Consider the following 13,353-nt stretch of genomic DNA (forward strand, 5'->3'; position numbering starts at 1 on the left):
TGACAAAGTACAAAAATAAAATTAGGCCCAAAAAACATGCAGAAATGTTCAAGATTTCAGCTTTGAACTGCATCTTTGGATCTTAAGCTTTTTAATAAAGAAAGAACACCACACTACAGACTAAAAGAAACCAAGAAAGAAAAAAAAAAAAACCTTGTGTATACACAAACATATCTCTCTTTATTTTAAAACTTGATATAGTATTAAGGCGTGACCTATTATCATTACCAGCCTGTACCAGAGAACCTTTTAAAGTGTAAAGTGAAATTAATTGACCTAACTGGTAATATGGAGTACCAGCATCTTAACACTACTATTCATCTGAAATGATCAAAAATATATTATTTCAGAATTGAGCATTTAGCAGATTCAGTCACGCAAATAGAATAGAAGATGCACACAGCCTACGCCTACAGTTGACTTGTCCTATTTTGGGAAGAGCGAAATCCCGACAGCAATAATGCAGGTTTTGATACACTGGTGTCTTGATACTTGCTTGGCTTTAAATACACAAAGATATATAGAACAAAACACTAGTTTTATATAAATAAAACTGGTTCTGTGAACACCAGAAAACCACCAGGGATGGTAAACATTATCTGGATCTGTTCGTGTGTGCATACACGCTGGAGAACTTCCTACTCCGAAAGTCACAAAGTGACCGCATGATGCATTAGTGAAGGATTTGCAATCGGTCATTTGTTCGATTGGTGCTGGTTCCAAATACCAAGGAACCACAGTTACATACTTAACTAGAATTTTATTTGAAGAAGATACCCAGGTGATGTGACGTTCACCATCCCTGGTGGGTAGGAGGAGTGAAACGGAATTGCATGTTACTGTCAAAACCTTTTCTTTTTTTTTTTTTTTTAAACAACAGATCAGATCTGAAATATACCCTCATTAAAGAACACCGAGTTTTATGAAAATGACTGCTTTCTTTTCAGCGCTGGTCTGGAAAAAAAACAAATACACTTGCCAATAGCTCTGTACGGAAGCTGCGAGAGGCCCTTCATATAATCTTTTTTTTATTCACCTTGTTATCCCGAGATAACGACATAATTAATTCAGGATCTTGAGAAAACAACACAACTAATTCGAGATCTCGAGAAAACAAGACAATTATTCCGTGATCTCGAAAAAACAAAACAATAATTTCATGATCTCGAGAAAACAGCTGAGAGAGCCGGGCCAGTCTTCTGCGGAGGTGCCGCGGACTAATTTTGAAATTATCCCTTATTAAAAGACTTAATGCAATCTCTCCCTGTGTCAACCCCTGATCAAAATATTGCCTTATTAGGTGATCGATTATTCCAGACATTCTAATGACCAAAGTTGTGTCTATATAGAATGAGAAATAGCCCCAAAGTCAGCATATCACAAGTCTCTTGGCGCACCTGAATGAACCATTTCTCAGCTGTTTACTCGAGATCACGGAATAATTGTTTTGTTTTCTCGAGATCTCGAAATAACGGTTTTGTTTTCTCGAGATCTCGAATTAGTTGTGCTGTTTTCTCGAGATCCTGAATTAATTATGTCGTTATCTCGGGATAACAAGGTGAATTAAAAAAAGGATTATATGAAGGGCCTCTCTCGGCTTCCGTAGCTCTGCTACCTAAATATTGTTAGACGTTTAATAGTTGTTCCACCTACTTTATATTTCCCCCTGGTTTCAGCAAGATGAAAGAAAAAAAAATCAATAAACAAAATCATTATGATTGGTCATAAAGTGCTTCGTGTGGGGGACAGAGGGGGGTGTCTCACGTTTCACACTCACTACAAATATACATCTGGGGGTTAGTACACACTAAACCTCACGGATAAAACGACTATATACTGACAACCAGGAATCCGTTAAATATGCAAATATAGTTTCTATCAAATCTTCCTATCGGTTAAAATTCAAAATGGATACAAAGCTATAAAAATGATTCTATCGGCATGACTCTGCTGCTTCTGGGGACAGAACTACAGTGATTACAGTAACTGATTGGTTATAGACTTTGATAACATGATGTACTGGAAAAGTCTTGGATTGTGTGCGTGTGATTCCATTTCTTCATTGAGCCGCATCAGACGGGCACGTGCATCTCCGTGTACTCGTCTTGGCCCTCCCTCATGTTGAATGTGGGCTCTGCGTCATCCGCGTCAAGCTGAAAAAACATACGCGGTTAAATAAAGAGGCTTCAATTTTAAAGCCCTTCAATAGGTAAGCTTAGTGTTCTTTCACTGACCTGAATGTGTGACTTTTAAAACATTTGGACTCGTACACTACTTGGTATGAATATCACTTTGCTAAGTTTGTTGTGTCTCCTATTCGGCTAAATTGTCCATCACCATATTTATACTCACCGGCCACTTTAAAAGGAACTTGTTCTTGGCTGCAGGATTGGAACTCAGTGTGCTTTTCTGCTGTTGCGTGCTGAGATGCTTTTCTGCTCACCACGGTTGTAAAGGAGTTGCTACGAGTTACTATATCTTTCCTGGCAGCTCGAACCAACCTGGCAGTTTTCCTCTGACCTCTTATCAACGAAGCATTTGTTTCCTCCCACAGAACTGTCGCTCACTCGCTGTTTTTTGTTTTCCGCACCATTCTGCGTAAACTCTAGAGACTGTTGTGTGTGAAAACCCCAGGAGATCAGCCGTTTCTGAAATACTCATCTGGCTCAAACCAACACCCGTGCCACAGTGAAAGTCGCACTTTAAGATCACATGTTTTCCCATTCTGATGTATGAAATGAACATTAACTGAAGCTCTTGATCTGCATTTGCATGATTTGATGCATTGTGCTGATGTCAAGGGACTGGTTGATTAGATAACTGCATAAAACAGCAGGTGTGTGGGTGTCCCTAATAAAGTGGCCAGTGAGTGTACGTTATCAATAACAAAAGTATCTAAAATGTCTGACTGTATACACGGTTGACAAATGCACAAAATTGGTCACTCCCAATCTAACCAGTTGATCAGTGCTGTAACTTTGCCGGAGAACCACTGTTACTTTGTGACCTTGTGTTTTGCCTCCATGTGCATAAGAGATGAGGTTTTACCTTCTGGGATGCGAAATCACAAATCACATGTTGCTGCTAATGTTCTCTCTTTTTTTTTCTTAATAAAAGTGTACACTATTTCAAACCCCAGTACTGCCACAAGCACACGATCAAGGGCACTTACTACATATATAGGTTTCCAAGATTAAACGGCCAATAAATGTACAGTGGTGCTTGAAAGTTTGTGAACCCTTCAGAATTTTCTATATTTCTGCATAAATATGACCTAAAACATCATCACATTTTCACACAAGCCCTAAAAGTAGATAAAGAGAACCCAGTTAAACAAATGAGACAAAATATTATACTTGCTCAGTTATTTATTGAGGAAAATGATCCAATATTACATATCTGTGAGTGGCAAAAGTATGTGAACCTTTGCTTTCAGTATCTGGTGTGACCCCCTTGTGCAGCAATAACTGCAACTAAACGTTTGCGGTAACTGTTGATCGGTCCTGCACACCGGCTTGGAGGAATTTTAGCCCATTCCTTCGTACAGAACAGCTTCAACTCTGGGATGTTGGTGGGTTTCCTCACATGAACTGCTCGCTTCAGGTCCTTCCACAACATTTCGATTGGATTAAGGTCAGGACTTTGACTTGGCCATTCCAAAACATTAACCATTCTTTGGTAGAACAACTTGTGTGCTTAGGGTCGTTGTCTTGCTGCATGACCCACCTTCTCTTGAGATTCAGTTCATGGACAGATGCCCTGACATTTTCCTTTAGAATTTGCTGGTATAATTCAGAATTCATTGTTCCATCAGTGATGGCAAGCCGTCCTGGCCCAGATGCAGCAAAACAGGTCCAAACCATGATATTACCACCACCATGTTTCACAGATGGGATAAGGGTCTTATGCTGGAATGCACCGTTTTCCTTTCTCCAAACACAACGCCTCTCATTTAAACCAAAAAGTTCTAATTTGGTCTCATCCGTCCACAAAACATTTTTCCAATAGCCTTCTGGCTTGTCCACGTGATCTTTAGCAAACTGCAGATGAGCAGCAATGTTCTTTTTGGAGAGCAGTAGCTTTCTCCTTGCAACCCTGCCATGCACACCATTGTTGTTCAGTGTTCTCCTGATGGTGGACTCATGAACATTAACATTAGCCAATGTGAGAGAGGCCTTCAGTTGCTTAGAAGTTACCCTGGGGTCCTGTGTGACCTTGCTGACTATTACACGCCTTGCTCTTGGAGTGATCTTTGTTGGTTGACCACGCCTGGGGAGGGTAACAATGGTCTTGAATTTCCTCCATTTGTACACAATCTGTCTGACTGTGGATTGGTGGAGTCCAAACTCTTTAGAGATGGTTTTGTAACCTTTTCCAGCCTGATGAGCATCAACAACGCTTTTTCTGAGGTCCTCAGAAATCTCCTTTGTTCGTGTCATGATACACTTCCACAAACATGTGTTGTGAAAATCAGACTTTGATACAGTAGATCCCTGTACTTTAAATAAAACAGGGTGCCCACTCACACCTGATTGTCATCCCGTTGATTGAAAACACCTGACTCTAATTTCACCTTCAAATTAACTGCTAATCCTAGAGGTTCACATACTTTTGCCACTCACAGATATGTAATATTGGATCATTTTCCTCAATAAATAAATGACCAAGTATAATATTTTTGTCTCATTTGTTTAACTGGGTTCTCTTTATCTACTTTTAGGACTTGTGTGAAAATCTGATGATGTTTTAGGTCATATTTATGCAGGAATATAGAAAATTCTAAAGGGTTCACAAACTTTCAAGAACCACTGTAGGTGCTGGGACAGCGTGGTGAATAAACTGGCAACAGAGTGCATACCATTAAATAGGAAAAGGCTTTATAAATCCTTTACAAAAACACACTAGCTCTAATCACCCAGTCGTAATGTAAATATTTCTCAGTTGATCATCAGTTTTATCTCTGATGAGAAACACTTACACACTGCATTTCGCGCTGGTTGAAGATCCGCGGCAGCAGGAACCTCCTGATGGGCACGGTGAGGATGAGGACGAAGGGAAAAGCTAACGAGGCCTGGGAGGACATGATGCCCCAGAGCATAGCCAAACACACCACCTGGATACCTGTGAAAAGGTGCATCCGTAGAGTGCGCACCTGAAACAGACCGGTCAAAAGGTCAAGGAGATGCTCAAGCAGACTGATGCTTTATAGAAAAGCTGGGTTAGAGCTACCTCGGAGATATTCATGAGATACTGGCACTGATCGATGGTATTAGTGGGTTTGGGAGGGCTTGATGATGTGAGTCTAATGGCCAGGTTTGCAGTAAAAAAAAATATATGTTTCACAACGTTTTCCATTTTTACTCCTATATGAGGAGAGCTGACTGACCTTCCGCACATACATGTGGTCTGGGTGATATTTGGGAGGCATCAGCAATAGCATCATACGTTCAGTCAGCTGGATACCATTGAGGGACATAACCCCCATGTAGAGAAAAATGCCAAACAGCACAGCGATGGGGATCTTCCTTAGCACATCCCCAATCACAATAGAAAGACCTGGATAGCATTTGAAAACACAGATTAAAGTGAAAGAAAAAGAAAAATCTATATATTGTACTATTACACAGTAAGACAAAACAACATACTATTAACTATATGGCCAAAAGTTTGGAAACACATGGCTATCACGTGCTTGTTGAACATCCCATTCCAGATTATTCCCAGTTTGCCATTAATGATAAGGGGAAGGCTTTCCACTAGACATCAGAGCATGACTGGGGGGGGGGATTTGCTCATTCAGCCACAAGAGTATTAGCGAGGTCAGACACTGATATCGGGAAAGGAGACCTGGGGCAACATTTGACACACCATGTGTTTATGGACCTCGCTTTGTGCACAGGTGCATTGTCATACTGGAACTGCATGTAAAAGGAAACGGAACCTGTACTGCTATAGCATACATAGACATTCTATACAACTGTGTGCTTCCAACTTTATGGCTAAGGTTTGAGGATGGTCCAAGTATGGGTGTGATGGTTAGATATCCACAAACTTTTGGCCATATAGTCTATGTAATACATCTAACAATTTTCTGTAATTTCTAAAAACACCTGCGTTTTCCACCTTCCACACGTTTTAGTGTCACATAGAAGAACATCATCCAAAATTACCTCATATAAAATGACAATTTACTGATTTTTACAACCCCAATTCCAAAAAAGTTGGGACACTGTGTAAAACAAGTAAAAACAATGAAATTTTGCAAAAATCAGGGAAACCCTGTATTTCATTGAAAATAGTAGAAAGACAACATATCAAATGTTGAAACTGAATTTTTTTTTATTGTTTTTTTGAAAAAATATATGCTCATTTTGAAGTTGATGTCAGCAAAACGTTTCAGAAAAGTTGGGACGGGGCAACAAAAGACTGAAAAAGTTGTGTAATGCTTAAAAAAATTTTGGTTAATTGGCAACAGGTCAGTAACATGATTGGGTATAAAAAGAGCATCCCAGAGAGGCGGAGTCTCTCAGAAGTAAAGATGGGGAGGGGTTCACCGCTCTGTGAAAGACTGTGTGGACAAACAGTTCAACAATTTAAGAATAACGTTCCTTAATGTAAAATTGCAAAGAATTTGGGGATCACATCATCAATGGTATGTAATATCATTAAAGGATTCAGAGAATCTGGAGAAATCTCTGTATGCAAGAAACAAGGCTGAAAACTGACATTAGATGCCTGTGATCTTCAGGCCCTCAGGGGACACTACATTAAAAGCAGACATGTGTCTGTAGTGGAAATCACTGTATGGGCTCAGGAACACTTCAGAAAACCATCGTCTGTGAAAACGGTTCATTACTGCATCCACAAATGCAAGTTAAAACCAGATATAAACAATATCCAGAAACACCGCAACCTTCTCTGGGCCCGAGCTCTTTTATGATGGACTAAGGCGAAGTGGAAAATTGTCCCAAGGAATCAAAAGTAGAAATTCTTTTTAGAAATCATGGACACCACGTCCTCCAGACTAAAGAGGAGAGGGACCATCCGGCTTGTTATCAGTGCCCAGTTCAAAAGCCAGCATCTGTGATGGTATGAGGGTGCATTAGTGCACATGCCATGGGTACCTTTTACATCTGAGAAAGCATTAATGATGCCGAATGATATATACACGTTTCAGAGCAATATGCTGCCATCCAGACAAAATCTTTTTCAGGGAAGGCCTTCCTTCTTTCAGCAAGACAATGCTGAACCGCTTTCTGCACATTAAAACTGCATGGCTCTGTAGTAAAAGAGTCCAGGTGCTAAACTGGCCTGCCTGAAGTCCAGACCTGTCTCCCATTTCAAACATTTGGTGCGTTATGAAGCGCAAAATACAACGAAGGAGACCCTGAACTGTTGAGCAACTGAAATTATCAGGCAAAAACATTTCTCTTTCAAAACTACAGCAATGGGTTTCCTCAGTTCCCAAACATTTAGAGTGTTGCTAAAAATAGAGGTGATGCAACACCGTGGTAAGCATGCCCCGTCCCAACTTTTTTGAACCATGTTGCTGATATCAAATTCAAAACGAGCATATATTTTACAAAACACAATAAAATTCTCAGTTTCAACATTTGATGTGTTGCTTTTGTACTAGTTTCAACAAAATATAGGGTTTCCATGATTTCCAAATTATCGCAGTCTGTTTTTATTTACAGTTTACACAGCATCCTAACTTTTTTGGAATTGGGGTTGTAGATATATAGAACTTTTTCTGAAGCAACAATATAAGAAATAATAATAATTAAAATATATATGGGCGGCACGGTGGTGTAGTGGTTCGCGCTGTCGCCTCACAGCAAGAAGGTCCGGGTTCGAGCCCCGTGGCCGGTGAGGGCCTTTCTGTGCGGAGTTTGCATGTTCTCCCCGTGTCCGCGTGGGTTTCCTCCGGGTGCTCCGGTTTCCCCCACAGTCCAAAGACATGCAGGTTAGGTTAACTGGTGACTCTAAATTGACTGTAGGTGTGAATGTGAGTGTGAATGGTTGTCTGTGTCTATGTGTCAGCCCTGTGATTACCTGGCGACTTGTCCAGGGTGTACCCCGCCTCTCGCCCGTAGTCAGCTGGGATAGGCTCCAGCTTGCCTGCGACCCTGTAGAACAGGATAAAGTGGCTACAGATAATGAGATGATATGGCATTCATGGTGGACCGCAACCTAAAAATTTCATTGTGCAAGAGGACATCTTCCTCACTGTGCATATGACAATAAACACTTTGAAACTTGAAATACACGCACACACGACACCATATGCTGCTTCCCAGTGTACTTCAATGTGGAGATTTGTTTGTAGAGCACTGTGCAAAAGCTGAACTCACCAACGAGAATTGCTACAAGAAGTCCAGTCACCCTCTGCTCCTTTACCTCCTGGATGCGTGGTTTATCGCCAGGTGCCACAGCCTTACTCATGACAGTAAGGGCATTGGCGTGAGTCACGGAGCGCACGGTTGCAGCAGCCAGCCAGGGCAGGCCAAACAAAGCTGAGACCCCACCCAGGGCTACAATGATCAACAGGTCCAAATGAAAGCCAGACCCCTTCACCAGCATCCTCTCCTTTTTACTCACAATAAGACTGGGGGGAGAAAAAAAAAGGAGCTTCAGAGTCAGAATCTCTTAACCTTCCAAGTACAGATTCCAACATACATCCTTATCACTTCTCTAACATGATGACTATACAAATCAATTGCACACAGAAAAAAGACAGATATCATGCTGGCTTAAGCCAGTATCTCACTGGGCTGCGACAGCTTGCGACAAATTGCGAACGTCATTCGCGAAAGAGTTTCAAAAGTGTCTTGAAACATTTGCGGGGCTTCTCAATTTGCTCGCATGAGTTGCAAAGTGTCGCTCCTTCGTCGCTGAAATTTTGAACATGTTCAAAAAATTTGTGCGACAAAATTTCTCTCAAAATAGCCGCAAATGCGTCGCTGGTGTCACAAAGCCGTCACGAACCCTTCTCAAGTCAGTTTCCGTGAGACAGGAAGTGCAAGTGTATCTCACTGGGCTGTGACAGCCCGCGACTAGTTGGAGACACAACAATTGCGGTAAAATATGTGAATATCAATTCAGTGTGATTCCAAGTGAAAATTGTCGCTAATTCGCATATTTTATCGCAATTGTTGTGTCTCCAACTAGTCACACCCCAGTGAGAGATACTCGCCTTATAGAGTGATAGTACAATTATGCAAAATGTTACCAAGTTACATTCCATTCAGCTGTTTTTCCACACATTTGTTCTATGGTTGAATATAAACGGACATGCATGACGGGCAGTACACTATGTACACTTTACAAGGCATTTAGGTTATATCCCAAGTAGAGCACATGAAGTGCATGTTCAATCGTATTGTTTTTATAAGTAAAATTTTAATCAGTGTAATGTAATAATCTAAAATAATCTAAATGCTTGGACTCATTTTAAATACATTATATGGGGTGTTGATGTTTTTAGTTGTTTTGCTGACCCCAGTACTAGTCATTCAAAATGAGTACTGAAAACTTTAATCAAAGCAACCCAAAAGCAAATTTTAGCAACATTTTCTCTTAATTTACAACTCCAATTAAAAAAAAAAAGTACAATACAAAAGACAAGACATTTAAAATGTTCAAACTGACAAGCTTTGTTCTTTTGTCAATATAAACTCATTCTGAATTTGATGCCTGCAATATTTTCCAAAACAGTTGGAACAGGGACATGTTTACCACTGTGTTACATCACTTTCTTTCAACTTCACTCATGGGGGACACTAATTGTTGAGGATTTGAACATAAAATTCTTTCCCATTCTTGCTTGATGTACGACTTCAGTTGCTCAACAGTTTAGGGTCTCTGTTGTCATATTTTCATAATGCGACACACATTTTCAAGGGGAAGTAGGCAGGCCAGTTTTGCGCCTGCACTCTTTTACAACAAAGCTGTGCTTTTTAGTAAAAAAAAAAACCCAACAGTTTATCAGTTTGAACATTTAATATCTTGTCATTGTATTGTATTTAACTGAATATAGGTCAAAAAGGATTTGCAAATCAGTGCATTCTATTTTTATTTGCGTTTTACACAGAATCACAACTTTTTTGGAATCGGGGTTGGATTCCAAATTCCTACGAACTGACGCACGCCCTTCACAGGAGAGATATGAAACATGAGAAGATGTAGCCTAACCTGCAATTCCTCCAAGACATGTAAAGCCCCCATTTATTTAGACAAGTCCACTCATTCAACACCACAGAGCTACTGAGTGGAGCTTGAGTGGTGGAGAGCGCCACCTGCTCTCAGGATACAAGAGTTATCCATCACACTTAAGTGGTTAGGGCTGCTTTGATCGATTGAAGAAATCAATACTAGCTGGCCGTGCCCATGTTAAAATTCGAACTCAATCTCCTGATGAGAGGGCAGTTTCCAATGCGCTATTCATAAATTTTCTGTATGCTTCAAGACAGATCAATCTGGCTTACGTGGTGATCTGTGTCTCCATAAAGATGAGGATAAAAACGAGCAGGGCAGGCAGAATGCTGGCAGCCATCATCCAGACTGGGAACTGACCGTCAGAACCCAATGGGTTGATCACCCAGCCCCGTTTCTCAGGGCTAGTCACACTGAAGCCGCTCGGCACACTCAGCTTCTGTAGAGGAAAAGGATGAATACAGCGTTCAACTACAAATATTAAAAATCAGGGTTGCTGGATGCAAGGTTAGCTCGATAAATTTTGCTGCACCTGATGAAAAAAACATATATAAAAATTACAATTGAGCATCCAACATTAATGAAGGGCCTAAAATTCAAAACTACATGGTTAGCTTTCCTCTTATTTCAGTTATGATACAAAGAGTATGCAAGATATACGTAGAATAATGGGTTGTACTGGACATGAACTTATTCACCTAAAACCATTTCTTTTTTTACCATCAGGTCACAAAACATGTAATCTTTAATGAATGATATGTTAAAAGATAACTTTAATTTTCTGAGATGTAATAAAAACATATTTATATGCCAAAGTCAAGCCTATGAGTTCCAAAACGATGTCTGTTACATTACTTCTGTTACGATTGTCCATCTCGCGTCTGTTACAAATTAATTACAATCTAGCTATATACCATGTTAATCTTATTGAAAGAATGTGTATGTTTATTCTACTACACATGTTTATTCATTATATTTGCTAAAACATCACCTTCCTATGTTTCAAAAAGTAATTCTACATTGTTAAAATTGAGAATATATATGTCCACAACACTTCTGTTACGTTCTGACTTTGGCATATAAATATGTTTTTATTACATCTCAGAAAATTAAAGTTATCTTTTAACATATCATTCATTAAAGATTACATGTTTTGTGACCTGATGGTAAAAAAATGGTTTTAGGTGAATTTTTAAAAATAAGTTCATGTCCCCATTTCAGTACCCATAAGCGTGGAATCACTCATATATATATATATATATATATATATATATATATATATATATATATATATATATAAACAAAAAAACAACTCACTTGTGTGAAGGTGTCTTTTATGCTATAGTCCACCAAAACCATGATGAAGATAGCAATGGGAACACCAAAATCTCCAATCACCCTGCGGAGCTGCACCATAAGAGAACTTGGTTTTAGATGGACTGTAAACAATTCACACTTCAGTATAAATCATAAACCAATCTGTTCTATGATACAGCAAGGTGTGCAGCCCAGAATTCGGCACAGTTTGATGGATTTCCTGCACAAACATGCACTAAGCCTGGAAATTATCTGCTCAGTTGAATCAGGGGTCTTATTTTACCCCATGTTCTCACAATTTGGGCATTTTGCCAATTCCCACCCACTAGCTGCAACTTGGAGTACAAGGGTCACAAGGTGTACATCTTTCCGGACTACAAAGTATGTGCAGGAACAAAACACCGAGTTCAGCAGGGTATTGTGAGCCCCGAGAGAAATAAAGGAAATGGAAAACTCTGCAACTCACAGTCTTTAGTACCTCTGAAGAGGCCTTGACATTTGTGAATAAAGAACTAAAAGTGTGTTACTCAAGACACTAATTGTAATGGTATAATGCGTTTACAGTTGTGGTCAGAAGTTTAAATACACACATCATGGACATAAAACGTCATGCCAATATTTGGCTTTCGCGGATTTCTTTGAACTGTTCTTTTTTTCTAGGAAAGAATGATTGTACAACATTTTAACAGGAAAGTACAAGATATTGGTCCACACGTTTTAATTTATTTTGGGTTGTCTGAAAACACGGTAAAAAAAAATTATATATATAAGGTCTCTTAACTTCCTGCTAGTGATCATGATTGACTCCAGCTGGTAGCTTCTCTGTACCAACATAAAAAGTTTCTCTTTGAAAAGTACAAGTTATTGGGAGGTGCAGCCACTTTGGCAAGGTCTGGAAGAAGACCAAAACTGTCACCCTCATCTGAGAGGAAATGGTTCAGATGTTCAGGAACCACCCAAGCACAGATCTGCCATGAACTTGAAGCTCATGAACTGGTGCTGGAACACCAGTGTCACAGTCTACAGGCAAGCGAGTTTTACATCTCCATGGACCAAGAGACTGCCATCCAAGAAAAAGCCCTTGCTCCAAAATCGACACCTTCAATCTCGACTCAAGTCTGCAGCTGACCACATGGACAAAGGAAAAGCTTTCTGGAGGAAATGGTCAGATGAGACAAAGATTGAGTTGTCTGGCCACAATGACCAGTGGTATGTTTGGAGGAGTAAAGGTGAGGCATTCAACCCCAAGAACACTGTACCAACTGAATGGAATAATGAAGGAGGAGGACTACGTCAGAATTCTTCAGCATAACCTCAAACCATCAGCAAGATTGTTGAAACTTGGGAGATTTAGGTGTTTCAACAGGACAATGACCCTAAACACACCAAAGCTGGTTGTGGAATGGATAAAACAGGTTAATATTACGCCTTTTGACCTCAACCCTATCGAAAATACGTGGACTATGCTTAAAAGTCGGGTGTGTGCCAGGAAACCAACAAATTTAATTGAAATCTACTAATTCTGCCATGAAGAGTGGTCAAACAGCCAGCCAGAACTCTGCCAGAAGCTTGCTGATGGCTACCAGAAGCATCTGGTCAAGGTGAAACTTGTGTACGGACATTTAACCAAATAGTAGGTGTGCTGTATGTATAATTTCGACCCAGTATATATCATTTTGACCTTGTGTTGATTTCCAAAAACACAAATTAAATTAAGGGTTGTGCACCAAATTCTTGCTTTTTCTATTAAAGATATCTGTACAGGGGCAGCACAGTGGTGTAGTGGTTAGTGCTGTCGCCTCACAGCAAGAAGGTCCGGGT

General features: G+C 40.0%; 1 protein-coding gene across 3 annotated transcripts in view; it reads right to left on the reverse strand.

The window, feature by feature from the left end:
- Window positions 1–1,549: 1,549 nt before the first annotated feature.
- The window catches only part of slc4a2a (solute carrier family 4 member 2a), a 117,835-nt gene continuing 106,031 nt past the window's right edge, over window positions 1,550–13,353 (reverse strand). For all 3 annotated transcript variants that reach the window (XM_060932630.1, XM_060932621.1, XM_060932612.1), the window contains 6 exons: window positions 11,533–11,622; window positions 10,488–10,654; window positions 8,355–8,608; window positions 5,387–5,556; window positions 4,979–5,152; window positions 1,550–2,153 (listed from right to left, as the gene is read on the reverse strand). In XM_060932630.1, coding sequence (XP_060788613.1) covers window positions 2,073–2,153; window positions 4,979–5,152; window positions 5,387–5,556; window positions 8,355–8,608; window positions 10,488–10,654; window positions 11,533–11,622 — 936 coding nt within the window. In that variant the 3' untranslated portion in view covers window positions 1,550–2,072. The remainder of the gene's footprint in view (window positions 2,154–4,978; window positions 5,153–5,386; window positions 5,557–8,354; window positions 8,609–10,487; window positions 10,655–11,532; window positions 11,623–13,353) is intronic.

The sequence above is a fragment of the Neoarius graeffei genome, chromosome 1 (genome assembly GCF_027579695.1).
Source record: "Neoarius graeffei isolate fNeoGra1 chromosome 1, fNeoGra1.pri, whole genome shotgun sequence".
Classification (NCBI taxonomy): Eukaryota; Metazoa; Chordata; class Actinopteri; order Siluriformes; family Ariidae; genus Neoarius; species Neoarius graeffei.